Source organism: Rutilus rutilus, assembly GCF_951802725.1.
Source record: "Rutilus rutilus genome assembly, chromosome: 24".
NCBI lineage: Eukaryota > Metazoa > Chordata > Actinopteri > Cypriniformes > Leuciscidae > Rutilus > Rutilus rutilus.
Genome location: NC_140228.1, coordinates 27,038,383 through 27,062,641, shown reverse-complemented (window position 1 = coordinate 27,062,641; position 24,259 = coordinate 27,038,383). Strand labels below are relative to the sequence as shown.

The following is a 24,259-nucleotide window of genomic DNA, read 5'->3' as shown; positions in this document are numbered from 1 at the left end:
CCTGAACTGATATCAATAATCTGCTGAAACCACTAAGCCAATAATCATTTTCATGTTATGGCTAACCCTAACCCTAACCCTAACAATAAAAACTGAAATCAATTGTTTAAAAATTCTACAATGGAATTTAGACATCACAGCATTATAAATGTACAGTATGAAAAATGTATATATTATGAGCTTTGCTATTAAATTAATGGTTTTAAAGATTAACTTTAAGCGCGTGAACTGCAAAAAAATGCTTTTCTTACTAAGTATTTATGTCTCGTTTCCAGTCCAAACATCTAAAAATTCTTAAAATCAAGATGCATTTACTAAAATAGTAAAATGCCGTAAGTTAAGATATCTTGCTTTAAGCAAAAACAAACAAAAAAACAAGATTTAATATCTCATGGCATGTTACTACTTTAGTAAATGCATCTTGATTTTTTTTATTTATTTTTTTGATGTTTGGACTGGAAACAAGACAAAAATACTAAGAACAACATTTTTTGCAGTGTTTTGCAGTTTTTACACGCTGACAAAGGTCATTTAAATGTAAAAATAGAGGATATGAGCATGCATTATTCAATATCCAACACTGTTTAACATACACATTCAAATGTTTAGGGTCAGTAAGTTTTTAGTAACAGTAAAGTAAAATATTTATAAATGTTACAAAAGTTTTTGAAGTTTCTTTCTGTTCAAAGAATCCTGACAAAAAATGTATCGCGGTTCCCCAAAACTAAAAAAATCAGCAACACAACTGTTTTCAACATTCACAATAATAAGAAATGTTTCTGGTACACAAAATCAGCATATTTATTTTCACAATATTATTGGTTTACTGTATTTATCAATTAAATGAAGACTTAGTGAGCGTAAGAGATTTTCCAAAAAACATTTTTACGACCCAAACTTTTGAACAGTACTATACAACCAATAAACGTAAAAATCTCTAATAATAGCTGATAACCAATATGGTATGGGTCACATGTGTTGAAGTACTAAATACAAAAATTTCAACCTATCAATCCCTTTAAGATACTTATTTCTCAAGCACAATTACATACCCAAACACTTCAAACACGACCACATCATGTCCTACGATCCTTCGGCATCTGTTAACACATCTCAACAACCCAGTATCCGTTCGGTGCTTGAATTAAGAAGCCTAGATGGACACTAAACTGCACAGCTACAGAAAGAGGAACATGAGGGGAACTGTGAACACATGACTGATCCAGTGGCCGAAGAAAGGAAGAATATATTCCAGCAGCAGTTGCAGTTCTCCCAGAAGAGATATGAGCTTCATCAATCAGCTCCAGATGACACAATGCTTTCAGTGTTTCACCGGAGAGCTGACGTCGCCCAACTACGGCCCACTGGCACGAGGAAACCCCCACGACAGCAGACCTCAGGAAAACATCATCGTGCTGGACCAACAAGAGCCAGTGTGCTTCAAAAGCTGAACCTGATTAAAGGAGGATCGGGCTGGGAAAGAAAATTCCGGTTGAGTGTAACAGGAGAGTTTAAGTGCACAAAGAGGAGTGGAGGTTCTTTACACTGTTGATTGCAGTGTGTGTGTGCGTGCGTGTGTGTGTGTGTGTGTGTGTGTGTGTGTGTGTGTGTGTGTGTGTGTGTGTGTGTGTGTGTGTGTGTGTGTGAAGTGCAATTACAGGCTTTTCAGAGAACTGCCCGCCCAGCTGCTCGACTAACACACAGAGAACGAGGGGGAAAAAAGGAGACATTTCCTAACAAACTTGTGTTCGCTCATAGTTGCTTTCCAATGACATAGAAATAAATAAAAAATGAATAAATAAAGTAAGTAAGTAAGTAAGTGTGTGTGTGTGTGTGTGTGTGTGTGTGTGTGTGTGTGTGTGTGTGTGTGTGTGTGTGTGAGAGAGAGAGAGAGAGAGAGTGGGGGTTACTGACAAACTCGCACCCAGCTCAGCTCAGAGGGGGAAAAGCCTTTCAAACTTCCCTAATCCCACAACTAAGAATGTCTCAATGCAAACTCAAACAACACACAAGCAAAAAGTCCAAGCCACAACTTTCAGCAGTGTCAACTTTCTAGACTGGTGATATAATAAAGAGGAGAGAAAAGGTGGCAAAACTCACGGAAGAAGTGTTTGAAGAGGTTAGCCATATCCATTTTGGGCTATCCCGGCAACTGGGCTCTTCCCTCTGCAGCTGTGCTGCTATTCCCTGTGAAACACCCTCCCGCCAGTGAACAACCCACTGCCTACACCACAGCCAGGCGGCAGGACCATGTGACCAGCGTCAACCAATCAGAACCCATTGCTCCTTTAGGAGGACTAGTCTGTCCCCCCACCCACACACATAGCTCACTCATGGCGCATTTGGGGACTAGCAAGTTTGTTTCTAAAAACAAAATATATATATATACCTATTATTTAATTTTTTTTCTTCATGTTTTTGCAGCCTCAAAGGATTCATATTCATTGACAGAAGCAAGTTTTCACAGAAAGAGTCGTGAACAACCGGTCTGTTCACACTAAATCAAGAACGCAGCATGTTTGGACATGTTATTATTCTTTGAAGTAGCCTACCATGAAAATAGAACAAAGTACTATATTATATAAAATGGTATAACCATCTGATAACAGCATTAAAAAGACTTAAAGTTGCAATGTTGCATAAACATTAAAATCAACTCTTTCCCCTCCAGCTTTTTAAAAGTTGCCCTCAGCCAGCATCAGCTTTTTTGATCATTTCCACAAAACTTTCGTGGCCCGCAGATTTTTCTGTTGTATGAATATTAACAAACAATATGTCAAAAGAAAGAACAGAGCCTCAGCTTTTAAACAAAACAAAAAGCTTCATGCATTGGTTTTTTAATCAACACTTGGCTGCACAATATATCGTTTCAACATTGACATTGCACGGTCCGCATCCGCCATAGTCACATGATGGTAGGATGTGTGATGTAATCGTAGTTGATCCGTATGGACCAGGACCCACGGTTCAAAACACGCGTGATTTGCAGATTAATTGCAAAGTTTATAATTTGCAAGAGTTTATTAAGTCCTGTCATTTTAAACAATCAAACGAGATAAAAGCAAAAACCAAATTCAGTTCCCCTTCTGGTCTTGTTATGCTCGATTGGACACATACATGGAGAGCATCCTCGTAAACACAGCCGCTTATGTGATCCTAAACAGTGGAGAAAGAAAACCGATGCACATCATTATATGGGATCCGTGCATTAGGTCTTAAAGTGTCATTTATGTTAATCAATCAACAAAACACAAAGAGAAAATAACTTTTGTAGATTAATTATGTGTGACCCTTGCTGGCAAAATGAGTCGCAATGAGCATATTTTCAAAAATGAGTTATTGTTATTTTCACATTCTCTATTAAAAAACCTTCAAAGGGATGTATGATTTGTTGGAATCAGACTAAAAATAAATTAATGAGCTACACCTATTAGAAGTCCATAAAGTCAGCAAAGTTAAAGTTAAAGTTTTCTTAAGGATCCAAAACAAAATCACCAAGCAAACATACCTTAAAATCTACATAACCTTAAAATATCTGGTAATAACAACAAATGTGGCACACAAAACCAAATATCTATAGGAAAAATATATATTCAACTTTTTTTCCCCCATGACACCACAATTGTTTGAATAATATTAATGAAACAGACAGCCTGTATATCCAGACAAAATATATTATAGTATACAGTACCAGTCAAAAGTTTGGAAACATTACTATTTTTAATGTTTTTGAAAGAAGTCTCTTATGCTCATCAAGCCTGCAGTTAAAAAAAAAAAAACACAGTAATATTATGAAATATTATTACAATTTAAAATAATGGTTCTCTTTTTTAATATATTTTAAAATGTAATTTATTTTTGTGATGCAGAGCTGAATTTTCATCAGCAAGTACTCCAGTCTTTGGTGTCTTATGATCCTTCAGAAATCATTCTAATATGCTGATTTGATACTCAGTTATTATCAATGATGGAAACAGTTGTGCTGTTTAATATATTTTTTTTTTTGGAAAACAGAATTTATTCAAAATAAAAAAACATTTCTAACAATATAAATCGTTACCATCACCTTTTATCAATTTAACGCATCCTTGTTGAATTAAAGTACTAATTTCTTTAAAAAAAAATAGCTATTGTTCCCAAACTTTTGAACGGTAGTGTATATTGTTACAAAAGATTTCTATTCTAAATAAATACAGTTCTTTTTAACTTTTTATTCATCAAATAATCCTGAAAAAAGTATCTCAGGTTATAAAAAAAATATTAAGCAGCACAACTGTTTCCAACATTGATCATAAATCAGCATATTAGAATGATTTCTGAAGGATCATAAGACACCAAAGACTGGAGTACTTGCTGATGAAAATTCAGCTTTGCATCACAAAAATAAATTACATTTTAAAGTATATTAAAAAAGAGAACCATTATTTGAAATTGTAATAATATTTCATAATATTACTGTTTTTTTTTTGTTTGTTTTTACTGCAGGCTTGATGAGCATAAGAGACTTCTTTCAAAAACATTAAAAATAGTAATGTTTCCAAACTTTTGACTGGTACTGTATATATTCAGACACAAAGTTGGAATGATGCGCTTTAAAAAGATCCGCACTTGTGCTGAGAGGAAGAGACGGTTGTCCAGAAAAACACATTTTTCATGGATACTTTTAAATGTTTAATTGCTATTTAGAGCACTGTGATCGCTAGTCGAGAGCTTAATGAACTCATTTATGTGAAAACCTCAAATTCGACCAAAATTGAATTGTTTTACTTGTTTTGTCTGTAGCTCGTAATTAGCACGGGTCACGAAATTTACTTTTGGTTTAATTTTGGTTGAAATCTTTTGGTTATTAAATTTTTCTAGCTGAATACTGTTCTCTTGTATTTATCTACGCTTTTAACTTGTTTGTTATTATTTTCTATGCACATTCACTCTCCTACAAAATCACCCCAATCGTTCTAGAATGATTTATTCTAGGGCTGCACGAAACTGAAGAAAAACGCGATATGCGATAACTCATAAAATAATGCGATATGCGATACGATAATGCTTAAAGTGTGTAAAATAAACTTAAATTATCTTAAAAATAAATACAAAATTATATAACCGACGTGTTTCACATTCTTTTTGTGACGAGAAAACATCCCTACAGCTTCTGAAAGTGAACAGCAGTGTTTTCAACAGAAACTGAATCATCAAATGTAAAAATAAAACACTGTATGAATTAAATATATCCTGATTCTTATTAAATCTACAAAAGTCATTCAGCCGAGAGCAGTGAGAGATTTTCTCTTTGTCTTTAGTTCATGACCCCAGTTATTGCAAGCTGTTGCGATATGTATATCGCGATATATACATTTGTATATATTTATATATTTCGATATATTATGCAGCCCTTATTCATTCTTTCTGAATAGAGCTATTTAAGTCATCTAGTGAAATTGTATTCATATAGCAATACATATCACCAAAAAAAATCTAAATATAGTTTTTTCCAATATCTTGCCGCCCTGAATGTGGGAAAGTTTCATTTAAAAAAAAGGGCAACATTTTGCAGAAGAATCTGAGAAAATTGTGGTTTTTGTCAGACTTTATGGTGTGCAAGCAGACATAATCTGGCAGGAAATCTGTGCACTACACAAGGCTGAGGAGGAAGAGCACATAAAGGTGAGGACACATGCAGAACATAAAACACAACAGATAAACAACCTCAACACCAAGAGAAAGCAGACTCAAGAAGAGAGACTGTGTGAATGAGGATTTTCAAAACGGCCGCAAAGACAGTGGTGGAGAGATTGCCATCAGCGCACACAAAGCCTCCACTGTACAGCTCGAGGCCAGACACAAACCCCTGCTCCTGTGTCCGACAGCACAGACCCAGCTCAGCCAGACACCACTGACGCTTCAGCACTACACCGGCTTGAAGATTAGATTTGAGAGCAAACATGCGTCTAACCGGCGTGCGGCTGCAGTTCCCAGGACTCGTCACAGCAAATATTCACGAGTAGAAACTGTCGCTTTGAAAGGATGCTTAGAAAATTTCTATTTAATAGCCTATATAATTGCATGCTTTTATTTGTAATCATGTTAACAGATACACACACACACACACGTTTAAAAATGTCTATAAGCATGCACACACACACACATAGATATAATTTGGGTATATGTATTTATTTCTGTATACATTGTATGTGTATATGTATTATACATATGTATGTATTTTGTATACGTATAATGTATGTATTATAAGTATGCATGTATGTATGTATTATACGTATGTATGTATTATAAGTATGTATGCATGTATCAAACGTATGTATGTATGTATGCATGTACTATATGTACGTATGTATCTATATATATACATACATGTATGCATGTATGAATGAATATGTATATGTATATATGTATATATAATACATATATACATAATATACATGCATATATTTCTTTTCTTTCCAAAACATGATAGCTTCTATGGCTTGGCTTACTTAACTAAACCTAGTTATGCAAAAATATTTTGAATAATTTTTCAATTATTCGATTTTATTTTCACAATACTGATTCACAAACTTGCAATAAGTTTCAATTCAATATATGGATATATAACATGGATATGTATCAGGTACACGCACACACACACTAAAACAGATATTCTGTTAGAAACTGAAGTATAACATTACAGTAGGATGGGCTGGTGTCCTATTTATCACTGATATCACACACACACACACACACACTACAGGATCAGAACCTCCACTGTGAAGGAGACCGTCCTGAAGTGTGTTTCTGAGGGGTCCAGGAGGTCTTCAGTTGTGCTAAACATGTGCGCTAGTCTGGACAGGAACATGATGAGCTAATCTTTCGATCTCCTCCGTTTCTCTTTGTCTCGCTTATCTCTCGACACTACGCCTCACATTCCAGTGTCGCAAACACTTCCCTCACCAACATCTCAAACCCTCTGAATGCAAAAGATGTCCTTAAAGTCGGCATGGATCCAAAACTCACCCTTTCTATTTTCTAAATGCGTGTTTGCTGATCTTATTGCAAGTGATTAATCAGTGCATACATTTAATTTTGTATTTTTAAACTCATAATTTCTTATTAAAATAAATATCATAACTTGATCTTCCAGTGAAACGACAGACTTCTTTCTTACAATCGACTGCAAGCTCGTACTCCGATCGGCCTCCATCCAATCAATGGCGAATAGGACCAAGTCCACGGCCTACATTTTATTATTTTTCAAAAATACATTTAACTCCGATAAGGAAGAAAAGATCAGCTGCTACTTCCATTACACTTGATATCACTAGATATATTTCAATCTCATGAAAACATCCTATTCACACCAATATATATAAAAAAACAAAAAACATTTTGTATACAAAAATTTAAGCCGTTTGTAAAAGCTAGAATACTTTTGCTCACACTATATGTAAGTCTTAATATAGATATAATTATAGAAGTAATTACATGCAGGTTTTCTAATAGAAGTACGATGTAAAAACATGTACACATTACACAATAAGTGCATTTTATCAAAATTATTAGTTCAAATGTAGATAAAGACACTTCATATTAGGTGAGACCCAATTTTTGTTTTATTTCTTACAAAAATGCACCACTTCTATTTGTAGAGGAGTTTTGTGACTAAATAAATAAATATATATTATTGTACAGAATTTATTAAATGTATTGAGAATCTAATGACAATTACTTACTGTAAAATAAAACAGCCATGATGTATAAAACTTTACAACTCAAATAACAAATTCATCTAAATTACATATTTAACAAATATAGATTTTTAGATCAAAAAAAAAAAAAAAGGATTTTTGGGTGGGATGTTTTTAATTTCAGTGAAAACAACGCAAAATAAATCTTTATGCTCCATTAACTTTATGCACAGAATTTAAATAAAACCCGTACACGTTCTCTACAAGTTTCACGGCATTTATGCTCAACTTAATGGATTTGACGATAAACCGAACACAATGTTGCAAATCGGATCTACGCAAACAAGTAGATTCAAGAGAAAACTGGTCTCGGCTTAAAAGATTAGCTTTCTTTCTTTGACGTCGGTCAATGCAACATCAATCGTGTTTCGCTCAGAGTTTGAAACAACAGAAATGTGAAGTACAAGACACGTTACTCTACCTGTGTAACTGACTGAAGGTGTGGGGTTCTGGGAGCTATAGCGAGCAGCTGAACGCAGGAGGTTTCTAAAACGAACGCAGTTATTTCAGGCTTCTAACTGCAATACTGTATCTTCCTGTGTATCTAAGCACTAAACATTGTTGTGGTCAAAAGCAAGACTCCTCAGGAAATGACAACGAATTTGCTCTACATGCTGAACCACACAGATTACTCAATTAGAAACAGATATATACGGACCTCTTTATAAGCAGAAGTGAGCTCAAATATCTGTTAGCACACTGTTTGGTTCCTCACACAACAGTGAAAACTAAAACTGTGCCATCTTGACTCACTCGCATTAGATTTTAAGCACTCGTGTATGCAACCAAAGTTATTGCCAGATTTAATTGAGAGATTTTCAATGTATAATAACATAAATGTGTGTCTGTCCCTCACACAAAAGCCATCACATTGCTTCAGAAAACATTGAACAAGTCACATGGGCCACATTTAGGGCCGCTTTTCTTGAATTAAAAACAGTAGCCAGTATTCTGCTGAATAATTCCTTGAAGATTCAATGCACACGTCATGTGGGTTTTAAGCAAGTCAATTCGGAGTAAAGCAGTAGTTGCGGCTGTACCTAAAGTGTCTTTGAGGTTCTTGACGATTGAGGCTTTCCTGGCACTGTTCTTCCGCTCGACGTAGTTGGAAGGCACGAAGCCCGTCTTGTTGGTGGCGTTTCGTACGCGCCACCAGGACTTGGAGTCGTCCAGGAGCCAGAGACGCTCGTTCTTCTTGATGTCCAGCTCCTGGTCCTGCTGGGCCATGTAATCAAACTTGGCGATGACAATCACCTCTTCCGTCATCTTGGATTTGTTTCAACACTGAGGAAAGATGATAATTGAATTGAGGTTACATAGTGGAACAAGACTTTATTTAGCAAGTGAAAACAATGATGAAAATGTTCTGGTATTTAAGAATAGGTTTAAGTCAAGTCAAGTCACCTTTATTTATACAGCGATTTCTACAATACAGATTGTTTTCAAAGCAGATTTACAGAGATAACAGGAAAATAATGCAACAGTTTGTTTCTGCTGTACAGCAGATCTAGATGAAAACAGCGTCATAATCCAGCTTAAAGCTGCACTGTGTTATTTTTTTAGTTGATTCTTAGCAAAAAACACTTAGTTCTTTCAAAAATATATGTGCTCATTAATGTATATATACTTCTTTCAAGTAATTCTCGTAAGTTTATAATCTGCCATTGAAAGTACATACGGGTGAGGGGTTCGAATGCCGGTCGCCATGTTGCCCCTCGCGTTGGAATACTAACTTCTTGGTAAATTCGGGAGAAACTTAATGCCGCAAGTAAACAAAATGTAATAAAATAAACATCTTAATGTATATTTTCAACGCTTTCTTTATAGCAGCTTGAAAGAACACATATTGAAGGAGTAAATTAGCCCAAAATCTCAATGAAAATTCGATGTTTTTGCCTGCCGTGTCTCGCCTTAAGTAAGTTCAGTGATGGTTCATTTTGGTTGTAAAAAAGTTATTAATTTAGTTTATTTATATATATATATATATATATTTATATATATATATATATATATATATATATATATATATATATATATATATATATATATATATATATATATATATATATACACACTCACCTAAAGGATTATTAGGAACACCATACTAATACTGTGTTTGACCCCCTTTCGCCTTCAGAACTGCCTTAATTCTACGTGGCATTGATTCAACAAGGTGCTGAAAGCATTCTTTAGAAATGTTGGCCCATATTGATAGGATAGCATCTTGCAGTTGATGGAGTTTTGTGGGATGCACATCCAGGGCACGAAGCTCCCGTTCCACCACATCCCAAAGATGCTCTATTGGGTTGAGATCTGGTGACTGTGATTTTAGTACAGTGAACTCATTGTCATGCTCAAGAAACCAATTTGAAATGATTCGAGCTTTGTGACATGGTGCATTATCCTGCTGGAAGTAGCCATCAGAGGATGGGTACATGGTGGTCATAAAGGGATGGACATGGTCAGAAACAATGCTCAGGTAGGCCGTGGCATTTAAACGATGCCCAATTGGCACTAAGGGGCCTAAAGTGTGCCAAGAAAACATCCCCCACACCATTACACCACCACCACCAGCCTGCACAGTGGTAACAAGGCATGATGGATCCATGTTCTCATTCTGTTTACGCCAAATTCTGACTCTACCATCTGAATGTCTCAACAGAAATCGAGACTCATCAGACCAGGCAACATTTTCCCAGTCTTCAACTGTCCAATTTTGGTGAGCTTGTGCAAATTGTAGCCTCTTTTTCCTATTTGTAGTGGAGATGAGTGGTACCCAGTGGGGTCTTCTGCTGTTGTAGCCCATCCGCCTCAAGGTTGTGCGTGTTGTGGCTTCACAAATGCTTTGCTGCATACCTCGGTTGTAACGAGTGGTTATTTCAGTCAAAGTTGCTCTTCTATCAGCTTGAATCAGTCGGCCCATTCTCCTCTGACCTCTAGCATCAACAAGGCATTTTCGCCCACAGGACTGCCGCATACTGGATGTTTTTCCCTTTTCACACCATTCTTTGTAAACCCTAGAAATGGTTGTGCGTGAAAATCCCAGTAACTGAGCAGATTGTGAAATACTCAGACCGGCCCGTCTGGCACCAACAACCATGCCACGCTCAAAATTGCTTAAATCACCTTTCTTTCCCATTCTGACATTCAGTTTGGAGTTCAGGAGATTGTCTTGACCAGGGCCACACCCCTAAATGCATTGAAGCAACTGCCATGTGATTGGTTGATTAGATAATTGCATTAATGAGAAATTGAACAGGTGTTCCTAATAATCCTTTAGGTGAGTGTATATATATATATAAACATCCGCCCTGTAGAAAACAGTGATGTCATCGACCAGCTCAGTCCTCATATACAGTGCTATGCATAAGTTTAGACACCCATACTAAAGTTGACTAAAAAGAGGAATAAAAAAATCATCTTTTGGAAACGGAACTTAATGCCTTAATTTAAAAAATTAGGAAAAATCCAACCTTTAAGGACACCAATTTTCTTTGTGAATGAATAATGTATCGTAAATAAATAAATGTTCTTCCTTAAAAAACAGGGTGCATAAGTTTGGACACCCCGATGTTAAATTCCCATAGAGGCAGGCAGATTTTTATTTTTAAAGGCCAGTTACTTCATGGATCCAGGATACTATGCATCCTGATAAAGTTCCCTTGGCCTTTGGAATTAAAATAGCCCCACATCATCACATAGCCTTCACCATACCTAGAGATTGACATGGTTTTATTTCAGTTAGCCTAATAGCTAGTTTGATTTGCATTGAGAGATGATCTTATGGAAAGTACCCCATGCCAATCTCTAGGTATGGTGAATGCTATGTGATGATGTGGGGCTATTTTAATTCCAAAGGCCAAGGGAACTTTATCAGGATGCATAGTATCCTAAAAATTTTTTAAAAAAAATACTTAAAAATAAAAATCTGCCTGCCTCTATGGGAATTTAACATAGGGTTGTCCAAACTTATGCACCCTGTATTTTAAGGAAGAACATTTATTTATTTACGATACATTATTCATTCACAAAGAAAATTGGTGTCCTTAAAGGTTGGATTTTTCCATATTTATTAAATTAAGGCATTAAGATCAAATTCCAAAAGATGATTTTTTATTCCTCTTTTTAGTCAACTTTAGCATGGGTGTCTAAACTTATGCATAGCACTGTAATGTGTCATTGCAGCCAAAAGCGAAAATCTCTTCCAATGTCCCATTTCAAGGTCAGCTTGCTCTTTGGATAACCAACACAAAGACTTCAGCCAAACTCCTTCCTAACAAACAATGACATTTGCCAGGAACAATCTGGAGTTAAACTGGAAGTTGTAGAGATCCTGTTGTTCACTTGGATGACTAAGCTTGAAGTGATGGATCTAAAATGACAATTCTGTATTACAACAACAACAACAGCAGCGAACTGAAGACCAATCAGTGCATGAAGACCTTTGAGCCTAAAGGACAAGACCAGGTATAGCGTTCTCAAGAACACAGTGTTTCTGATTGGCCTACAGGGCTCAGGACAGCAAACCTGGCTGTCAGAAGAGATCAACATCATTGTTCACCTTCTCATGAGCATCTCTAGGCCACAACAGAGGTGACCTACTTTCTAAAGGTCTTTGGACTCATGTTTTCATTACATTAAACGAATCCTGTCCAACGTTGCCCTAAACTAAGACATGCAGATTATACCTCAAAAGCATATAAATTAATAGATGCATAAAATATTCGAGAAAAGCATGTGTTGAAGAGCTTGGAAACACAGTGACCACATGATCTATTTGGTTTTACACTACAAAAAAAGTCTAGCATCATGTGTCGCGCCGCGCCGCAACAGCTCGAGGCCATCTACACTGGACTCGACAGATCACCCGCCGCAAATCTGTGTGTTCTTCATGTCGCGAGCGCTTGGGTTATGTCAGAAATTGAACTGGGGATCGGTTTATCAATCAATCAAATCAATCAAATCACATTTATTTATATAGCACACACGTCGGCCGAAGTGCTTTACATACAGCCCAGCACATATAAGATTATAAAACAAAGTATAAAACAATTACAAAAATTACTTACAATCAAATGCAAGAGAGAAGAGATGAGTCTTTAAATGAGATTTAAATGCATCAAGAGTGGCACGAGATCTAACATGGAGGGGTAAACTAGGGCTTTGACTTTTGCCCAAAAATCATATTCGAAGTTCGTTTGTTTATTATTCGTGTATTTATTAATAATATTTTGACCATTAAAATGCCTTCAGTAAGACCTATATTGGTATCAAACTTAAGTTGTATATGTCCTGTCCACCAGAGGGCAGTGTATCAGTCAATGTCAATAGGCAGGCAATGATATTTTCAGAAGAAAAACACACTGTCACTACTGTATTTTTTTTTTTTATTAAAAAATGGACTTTGTCCTTACTCGTGATTTTTCCCTGTTTCTTTGGTAACCCAGAGTAGCGCCACACGTTGCTTTTCAAATTGTCAGGAGTGTAGATTTGAACTCCTCGTCAGGCGTGATTGTTGTAGGCGTTGGCGCGGCCATTGTTTTGGTATACAAAATAGGCGCTAACCAGGACGCTAACGTCACCTGCCGGAGCCCAGATGACCAATAACAGCCTTGCTAATGAGCTCGCGATTCACAACTTCACCAGGCGTGAAAAAGCCTCGGAATCTGAATTGAAAACAACGTTTACAAGCAAACACATTTATGAAAAATAATGCCCATAACAGGTTCGAATATTAAAGGATGCCTAATATTCGTTCGAATATCATTATTTTTTTTAAATATTCTAATTATATTCGAATAACGAAGTTCGGAGTCAAAGCCCTGGGGTAAACTGCTCCATAAACAAGGAGCTGACACAGAGAAGGCCCTGTCTCCTTTTGGTTTTAGTCGAGACGAGGAATGGTTAGCTGAAACGTTTGTGCAGATCTTAAAGGGCTAGAGGACGTATGTTGCTTAAGAAGTTCACTAATGTAACTTGGGGAAAAAAATCAATTCTGTTCAGTATCGCGATATTTTGCGCGCGCAATTATATCGATACAGTAGCGCAAAGTATTGCAATATTTAATTATAAAATTATCTGTTTTACTTTCGGTTTTCTCCATTGGTTTACTCTGATAATATACATTTGCGTATTGCATCCACAAGGTGGCGCTTGTTGCGGTGCTTTGTTGTCGTGCAATTCAAATGAAAATGGCTTCACCATCACAACCGGTTGTCCACGACGCTTCGTCTTCTTTCAAATCGAAAGCGTGGGCATGTTGACCAACTCCTGTTTTTTAAACAAAAATGCCAATATTCCCAAATTAATTTTGGTTGATGACCTCGCAGCCAACAGGACTGGACTCTAGCAGTACATATTTTTGTTTATTTTTCTCAAGTTACTCTTATTTGTGATTATTCTCAGGTTTATGTTACTCTATTATGTCTGCTTCATGTTACTCTATTGTATTTAAATAATTTTAAGTTATGTGCTGGGAGCTCACCATTCATGTGAGAGGTCTCCTATTCAGAGGATAATTACGTCCTGTCCTGTAATGAGGTCCTGTGTCCTGAATGTTCAAGGACAACGTTTTTGCACTACCCTCCTAAGTTTTTGCACTTCAGTTAATGTGTAGAAGATAAATTAAATGTGACATTTGAAGTGAGTTGGAGCAGTCATTTTTTGTAACGCCTTTGAATAATATGGGGGACATGAATCGCAATATATCGCAGAATTGAATCGCAACACTTGCTGTATCGCAATATGTTAAGAATCGCAATAATATTGAATCGTGGCCCAAATATCGCAATGCTATCGAATCGTCACATTTTTGCCAATTCCCACCCCTAGTAACTTGGTGCCATCCCATTTAAAGCCCTTAAAAACAAATAATAACATCTTTTACTTAATCCTAAATTTGACTGGAAGCCAATGAAGGGATGCTAGTACAGGTGTTATACTCGCATATTTCCTAGTCCCGGTAAAAAGCCTAGCAGCAGCATTTTGAACCAACTACAGACGTGAAAGTGATGCATGAGAAATACCATAGTATCATATGATGAATTACAATGGTCCAATCTGGACGTAATAAAAGCATGCATAACTTCCAAATCATTAAAAGACAAAAAAAGGTTTAAATTTCGCTATATTCCTTATATATTCCTTACATTCCCGAATTTATATGCTTAACAAACTTTAACTCGGCATCAAAAAGAACTCCAAGACTCCTAGCTTGATTATGTACCTTTGATTTAAAAAGGCCTAATTGATTAATTCAGGTTTACTGTCTGGGATCGTGTCGCATTGCGCCGCTTTCCAGTGTAGACAGCGTCTCTGATTATAATGGGGTCTATTTGCTTTTGTCGCGTCGCACCGCTTGTGATCTTACGTCAGCGTGATAAACATTACCTAAAATGACAGAAACCATATTTCGAAAATGTGAAAGTGTAATTTGATTGTTTAGCTTGGATCATGTCCCACTTGTTTACATGGAGAGGGTGGGATTTTGTGAGCTATACTGCGTCCAGCCACCAGGGGGCGATCGAGAAGCTTTGACAAACACAACACAATTATGCCAATAGATTGCATATGATCTTCTGTAGATGAATAGAGACAATGCTTACTTTATGATGTTTATATTGTAATGTGTTGAGGTGGTGGTTGCAAGAGTGCATTTGGTTACACTTTATTTTAAGGTGACATTGTTATAGTGTATTTAAGTACTGAGTAATTAAAATGAACTACAAGTACTTACTATAGGGTTAGGTTTTGGTTGAGGGTTAATTGCATATAATTATGCATAATTTACTGTTATTACTACGGTAGGTACATGTAACACATGCAACAAGGACACTGTAAAATAGTGTTACCGTGCATTTTTTCCCGCCTCATCTTCTTAAATGAGCAGCCGGAAAGAGCAAAGACATTTCAAAATAAGAGTCCCCGTGTACTTAAGCTTAAAGTTGGTTATTATTGGTATTCTGATTACGCAAACTTAGCAACTATCCACCAATCTCTCAAGTGTTTAGCCGAGTGTTTAATTAAATCAAAGTTTGTCTTGCCAAAGTTTCCATTTGGTACGTAAAATGTTCAACCAAATGCTAAACATAAAACATCATGTATAAATGTTGTTAGTTGAAATGTGCCAACTAGTTAGTTTACCTGTGCTGCATTAAAGCTGTGGATATCTTAGTAGAGATGCTCGAAGGCAGACCTAGAAAAGACAGAAAATCGTAAGTTTAACAAAACTGCATGTTCGCAAAGACAAAAAACGAGAAAGGAAACCACTAATGGAAACAGACTGTGATGACTTTGAAAAAAAATACAAATCGATGCGTTACATCTCCCGTCCGAAGCGTCTGGCATGTACCACGCGTTGTTGGGAACACCCTCAGATGTGCGCAGGGAATGTGCCTCTGTTTACTCGCCAAAGACAATCATCTCTCCAGCGATTGTGTGCCATTTGGCTAAATAAATAACTGATGAAGATGACCATTGTTTTAGGGCTTCAATTCGACGACTGCCAAGGAGACAGTTTATAGTCAAATGATCTCCATGCAGTCAGAGCAAGAGATCACTTCCTCTAGAATGATGGCCAGCGATTGTCTATTGTCCAAGGGTGAGTCAGGAAAATAGTGGGGGAAAAGGCAGATCCAAAAGTAGGGCACAAACAGCAAAAGCAGGATATGCCGTTTCATTTGAAATGCATCACCGGATACCAAACGTGTGGGTACAAAAAAAACAAAAAAAACAATTCAAAAAGGGAAAATTGTGCTTTCCATCTATAATCCCGACGACATATCTGACAAACTAAAAAGCTGACTTCAGTAAAATAATCAGAAATACACCAAAAAAAAGTGACCATGCCGGTAGATATCGTCTTAATCCTGTGATCATCAATTGTCCGGTCCCGCCTAAATCGAGGGTTTATCTTTTTTAACTGCCGAATGCATGAAAAAAATCACACTACTCCAATGAATGAACCCTGGAAGTTATGGCTGGGTGATATGGCCTTTTGAACCGAGCAAAATCATTTCATAAAAATAACGTCAAATAAGCAACGCCAAAATAAAAGTCCTGCCTCCGCAACATTGCCCAAACAGAAAAACATAACAGCCAATGCTGATCATTTAAAAATGCCAATATGATATATCGATCGACACTGAAGGGTTAATTATTGGCAACTGTAAATATCTGTGACCTCACAAATTCATGCATGCTATAATTCAGATTGTGCAAAGTTTGATTTAAAAGTATATATATTAAATGTTTTTGATTTGTAAGGTGCCTATTTCCAAGAGTCATTACAGTAAATCAACTCACTGTACAGTTAGAGATGCAGAGGACAAACACTGATAATGTAAAACATCTCACTCAAACATGAGCTCGCAGTCTCTCAGCCCAGTGCTATTTTGACAAGAGATGTATTTACATATTATTTACATTTACAGTTTGACCTTTAATAACTGCACCACATGTTGTTGTTTAATTAGTGGTTTGTATTACAAGACGGAAAACAAATCATACAACTATAGGCTATAATGCCACACTATAAGAGACAGTGTCATTTTTATTTAACTTTCAGACCACTGCAAAGTGGAATTATAATTATATTATGTGGATTATATTACTAATTTTGAGTGTTCTAGTTTACAAGTGGATTTGATAAGAGTAATTTCTAAACAAATTTTCTAGTTTTTTAACAAAAAAAAACAAAAACAAAAGAATATCAATGTTGCACTAAGTGCAATTAATTGATATTAATTGATAGGAGCCATATATTGTGTTTTATAATATAAATATAATAAATAATAGTGTTTATTCTGCAATGCTTAATGCATCGCAGAGCTATTTAGCTGTGAAACATGAACTGCATTGATTGTTATAACTTCCGGATCGGGGGCATAAAAGAGCTTCGTGTTTACGAGAATGAAACGCCCTTCGATCTAGTGGAAATCACCGATAAGTGCAAGCGAAGGCCACATCAAGTGTGCAATTAGAGACACTGATGCATGCAATGCTGCTTCAGATTTTGTCAAGAACAAAGAATCTTAGATGCATCAAGTGTCTGACTGCCTATGAAATGCTGCACAGGTCACGTATGCATCACGCCAGCTTTCGGAAACAGAGAAACACACTACAATCCAACGCATCTCTAACATGCACATCTCTGATGATTAACTCCGCTGCAAAGTAATCTAGATGTATGTTATGGGCTCTATCATGTGGTATTAGGAACTTCAAACCTCTCGCAGCTTCACTAATTAGATGAATGAACGCTGGGAGGTAAAGTTAACAACAGTGCAGAGACAGTCTGGCAGACGAAGCCGGTTCACTCCCTCCGCATAGCTGGAGTTCAGCGAGTGAAGGCCGATCACACGCTCATCTAACATCGTTCTCCTCAACACCCCATTCTCTTCATCACTACTTTCTTCTGAAATGACTCATGTGTCCGGCTCCTACGGTCGTCGTCTTTACCTCCTCGTGTTACTGCTGAAAAATAAGGAACTCAATACAAGGGTCGGCGTTTTATTTTTCATTTTTTTAAGAAATCATTTTTTTTTCAGCAAGGACACATTAAACTGATCGAAAGTGACAGTAAAGACATTTACACTGTTAGCAGCACAACTGTTTTCAACACTGAAAATGATCAGAAATGTTTCTTGAGCAGAGAATCATCAAGATCACTGAAGGATCGGGCCGAAAATTCAGCTTTGCATCACAGGAATAAATTACATATTACAACCTATTCTGATAGACAACAGTTCATTTAAATTGTCATAATAATTCACAATATTACTGGTTCTACTGCATTTTTGATCACAAATGCAGTCTTGGTGAGCAGAAGTGGCTTCTTTTAAAAAACATTGCATATCAACCCCAAATTTTGGAACGATACTGCATAATATAATGTAATATAATATAATATAATTTAATATAATATAATGCATTCATTTTATAATATAATGTAATATAATGTAATATGTAATATAATTTAATATAATATAATGCATTCATTTTATAATGTAATGTAATGTAATGTAATATAATTTATTATAATATAATATAATATAATATAATATAATATAATATAATATAATATAATATAATATAATATAATATAATGCATTAATTTTCTGTACTCTACCAAATCGAAGAAAAACTGACAGAACTAGAAATGCTTTGTCACTTTGCCAGACAAAAGATGAAGGGTGTGTGTGTGTGTGTGTGTGTGTGTGTGTGTGTGTGTGTGTGTGTGTGTGTGTGTGTGTGTGTGTGTGTGTGTGTGTGTGTGTGTGTGTGTGTGTGTGTGTGTGTGTGTGTTCACACTTGACATGTTTGATTGGATTAAAACGAACTCTGGTGCGATTGCTCTGTTAGTTTGGTTCATTTGAATAATTGTGAATGAGCCATGTGAACCATTTGCCATCTCAAATATTTGGTGGCACCAACCACGATCGCTGAAAAGATGAGTCTGGGTCCGCTTCCACATGAACTCTGGTGCGTGTAAATGAACCGAAAACAGGATGCGTCACCAAACGCGACCCTAAACATGACAGAATGCTCTCTGCACACTACAAATGAACACTGTCTGCGTTAATCACTACAAAAGTCACAGAAGTGCAGCGCCTTTATGCTGCCGTCTGACAGAACAAACATTAGCTTCGAGAAACCTCCAACCGTCGGCATCTGTGCTCTTCAAGCTTTAGCACTGCTGCTTACAGAGATGCACTTCACAGAAGAGACGGCGCTAGCACAACACAACATCTGCATCTGGGCTGGTGTCACACGATTGAGGTCATGAGAGCTGAAGTGAGCCTCCCTCTCCATCTGTCTCTCAGCCCTGAACTCCACCGTCCCAGAAACCTTTTCACTCGTTGAGTTGGCGCAGATGCGTTGGGTTCGTCCCACAGGTTCATTTACAGCATGTGTGTGAGTTTTACAAACCCAAATGTTAAGTTCTTAGTAGGGCTGGGTAAAAAAAAATATCGATTTCTCGATTTTAATCGATTCTCATTTTTACGAACCGATATCGATCCTTAAATCCCAATCGATTAGTCATCCTGTTTTCATTTGATGAATGAATGTAACATTGTAGCGCGCATCCCATCCAATAAATCGCAATAATCTTTGTGCTTTGTTACTATTGATATGAAACAAAGTCTCTTCAAAAACATAAATACACATGATCTTCCCTTCCGCCTTAATAATACCAGTTACCGTGCGAAATAAACATGAATGAGCATCTGAAAGTGTGTTAAAAGCTAGAGTACAACTTATCGAAAATCCGTATCATGTGACATGGAATCGCTCAGTGTTTCAACCGTGGAAAGACGTCAGTAAAACAGCTTGTAAACAAAGGGCACACTGAACAGCTAGTCATGAAAAAATAAAATAATAATATATATATATATATATATATATATATATTGCGTGTTGCGTGTAGATACAGATGTAAGCAGTAAGAGGCACTAAAGGGGAACTTTCCTACTATTATTTGTACAGTACACCTATAGTCTATTGAGGGCATTATGGAAGAAGAAAAAACATGATCACGATAATTGTTGATCAATATACATGATATCATTTAATAATGCTGCCCGCTTAAAGAGTATGCTGACAATGACGGAAGCCCGGAGAAACCAGAGCGTATCATCGTTATCAACTTTATCATGATCTTGATATAATATGATATAGTTTATTGCCCAGCCCTGGATTTGACTAATACTTTCTCATCAAAACCCATACATTTTTTTTTTCCGTTTTTCGTTTGTTTGTTTTAATGTATGGTCTAAGTAGCAATGATTGAACCAACTAGACTTCACCATTAAACTGTTGTGAACAATTTTATATCTAGGGATGCAACAATATTAAAATCTGATAATTATTTTCATTTTATGGCTGTTAACCAATAAATACCCAATATTACTGTCCTAATACTGTCCGCATTAAATCAAAATTGACCCTATTTACTTTGTTACCACACATTATTAGTCTTGTGGTGGACAATTAACCTGAGCAAGTTAATCCACACCAAAAAAAAAATGGTTTTAGTAATATTTAGTCAAAATCTGAAAGTTTGCTTCCCCTCTGGAACGCCGTTCCTTCCCTGAATGTTCTTCTTCCAACGTTATATTAAATTATTAGTGTTTTTAAAAGCTCAACAACATTAGGTGCGAGTAAGATTTTTACATTACAGCTAGGGCTGCACAATTTGGGGAAAATGTCATATTGCGATAATAGAGGTCAATATTGCGATTGCGATATAATAAACAAATGGTTTCATGAGTCAACTTGCTTGGTTCTCAAGGAAAATAAATGCACACACAGATTAATGATAATCAGCCTAAAGAAAAAAAGTTCTTTAGTCAAGAGCAGTGAGTGTTTTTCTCTGTTCCCTTTGTTCTTTGATTAACTTTAGCGACAGATATAATTAGTGGCTACTGTGTACTGTCCCTTTAAGACCAGCCGCTGCTGTCAGAGACGCGGATCTCACACGCGCCTCATTCTCTCACGAGTCACAACTCTTCACGTTCATCATAAGACTACTCTTATGTTATGAAGATACTCGACAAAAAGACATTTTGGCATAATTGTGTGTGTTATTGTTCGTTCAAGCTCGAAAGAGAACTATATTCTGGCATGCTGTTTTGTGCGGACGCACGATATTAGCGCGAGTCTTCCTGTGTGTCACAGTCAGGACATTCACAGGCAGCGCGTTCATTTTGGCATAACGTACATGTGTGTTCGTTCTACCGCGAAAGAGAACTTGATACTGGCGCGCGTCTATCTGTGGGTCGTGTGTGTGTGTGTGTGTGTCAGGAGGACATTCACTGACAGCGCGTTCTTTTTTGTCTTATCGCGCATGAATGGTTTAAAAGCATTTGCATGAATAATGATCATGTAACACTATAGCCAAAGGATGCCAAAAATTAACAGATGCTGCGTTAATAGCGCTAATTTGTTTATTTAATATAAAATTGCAGCTTTTTGCGTCATATACTCGCGTAGGCTTGACATCGCGATTGCGATACGATTAATCGTGCAGCACTAATTACAGCTAATAATCAATTTAATAATGCTAATATTTATTGGCGGCAACAACAATAAAAAAAAACTAAATTTCATGCATACTCTCACAAAAATTAAGTAACTGACAACTCTGATAACTCTGTTTTGTATGTTTGTAACCTGAAATGTAGACACCACTGTACACTGCAAAAAATGCTTTTCTTACTTAGTATTTTTGTCTTGTTTCCAGTCCAAATATAAAAAAATTCTTAAATCAAGATGCATTTACTAGATGAGTAAAATGCCATGAGATATTATGTCTTGTTTTGTAGGGAAATTAAGAGAGTTGTTGCTTGAAAAAAGCTAAATTATCTGCCAATGGGGTAAGAAAAATAATCTTGTTTCTGTTTGAATTAAGATTATTTTTCTTACCCCATTGGCAGATCATTTTGCTTGGTTTAAGCAACAGCTCTCTTAATTTTGATTTATTTCCCTAGAAAACAAGAGACAATATCTTATGGCACTTTACTCATCTAGTAAATGCATCTTGCTTTAAGAATCTTTAGATATTTGGACTGGAAACAAGACAAAAATACAAGAAAAGCATTTTTTGTATATCCAGCTGTGAGGAACACACTGTGATGTCCTATAAATCCAAGCTAAAGCAGTGAAAACTGGACCAACCTGGAGAAGCCTGCTTGCTTTAATTCCTCTTTCGAGCCCGAGGAGAGAATCTGACCACATCTTTTCAACATCCATTAACACTACACTAAAACTCAATAACCCTGATAAGATCGAGGAAACGCAGAGCCGATCTAGACCACCTCGCTCTCCTCATGACGTGTGTAAAAGCTACAGCTGACATGGTTAACTGATGGTTAAACTAAAATAGTCACATGCAAATGTTATGACCAGGCCACAACCCACAACATATCTATAAGCATGTATATAAATGGCAGGCTTTTCCTGTGTCAAAAATAGCGGACGAACACAGTCATCCACACACACTTCACAAAGCAGCCTACCCAGGTGAACAATAAATCCAAAATAAATGCAAAGAAACAGTTTGCAATATTTGCATATACTATTTATGAAATGTAAAAATAATCACTGGACAGATCATAAAGCAGAGTGCTTGGTGACTGTTTACATATGATTTTGCTGATTTTTTTTAATGTAAAATAGTTCTGAGTGACTGATTTGAAAAGTTGTGCACGAAATAAACAACAAAGTAACATTACATAGAAAAAGTGGCAGGTTTATTACTTTGCATTTACAGCTAAACTTAATGCACAACCCATTTGACATGTTTTGTCCCTTCCATTGCTGTGGTTATCACTGTCAATCTGATTCAATTGTGCATTTAATTATTATTTGATTCTAAATCACTGAGGCTGTCAATTATAAGGTGACGTACACAAAGCTGCACTCTTGAGAAAACTCCTGTTATAATCAATGAAGCCGTCTACGCTGCACTAATGGATGTCTTAGCCTTATTGACACTGTTTATATTTTGTTATAAAGAAAGGATTGGACAGTGCCTTCGCAGTTAAGGCAACTCTAACGTCTTTCTGCACTACATTTCACAAGAAACATTGTGTTTAGGGATGTGTGCTTCAGTTCATTTTCCTGACGATAACCAGTGTTCATTAACCGGTCATTAAACGACAAGATTAGAATGATAAATGAGAATTAATGAGAGATACGTTTCAGTTTCGCTTTAAATAAATTCGTTTTGGCTTGAAATTTATATGTCGATCATAAAGAATTTTATTTAATAATTTACAATAATTTTAGCTACTTATAATTTTTAATATTGTTCTGTTCTGCATACTGGTAAAATTTTAAGGACTTTAAATCGACTTATACGCAACTTATCTGTGTTTTTTTGTTTTTTTTCTCAACGCAATTGACATACGCGTGATTTATTTTTTCAAACGTTTTAAAAATAGCTTGAAAAACTTAAAAGTAAGTTACTTAACTATTTAACAAAGAGTTAATCGGTCAAAACCCTCACTTTCGTTTAACAGTTAACCAGTCAATTATCATCCCTAATTCAGTTCCTTATTATTTTATGAACTGTACAAAATCTAGACCAAAATCTCCAAAACTTGAGAGCAATGTCCGATTCGTAAATGAAATCGATTGATTTTGAATCGGTCCACAAATCACACTGAATAAGTCCTTTGCAAATTGAACTAATCCAATCACAGCTATTTCCAAAAATGTTATGTTAATTAGACAGCTAATCTGTTACCTTAGCGACATGCTAACATTAAACGCTACTGGAATCAAAAGTAAATTTTACTTTACTACATTTAATAAAAGCATACCTTTCCTTATTTTGTTATCAACTTTTTAGTGGTTTTACATAAAGGACTGCCCAAATTCTCACCAAGAAACAACAAAAAACGTTCCTTATTATTCTGAGCTAATAAAAAAAAACCCAGAACGCAAGAGCAATGTCTGATTTGTGAGCGAAACATTCTTTTGAGATGATTCTTCTCAAATAACCTGTTCGTACTGAA

At 36.2% G+C, this 24,259-nt stretch overlaps 1 protein-coding gene across 5 annotated transcripts in view; it reads right to left on the bottom strand.

Moving 5' to 3' along the window:
- nck1b (NCK adaptor protein 1b) overlaps positions 1-24,259 on the bottom strand; it is a 66,240-nt gene that overhangs the window by 11,855 nt on the left and 30,126 nt on the right. For 2 of the 5 annotated variants that reach the window (XM_084398753.1, XM_084398754.1), the window contains exons 2-3: positions 15,882-15,933; positions 8,780-9,023 (exon numbers count right to left, since the gene is read on the bottom strand). In XM_084398753.1, coding sequence (XP_084254879.1) covers positions 8,780-9,005 — 226 coding nt within the window. In that variant the 5' untranslated portion in view covers positions 9,006-9,023; positions 15,882-15,933. Of the gene's footprint in view, positions 1-1,052; positions 1,622-2,100; positions 2,221-8,160; positions 8,363-8,779; positions 9,024-15,881; positions 15,934-24,259 lie in introns of those variants that run through there. The other 3 variants (XM_084398757.1, XM_084398755.1, XM_084398756.1) reach the window with 3 other exon arrangements.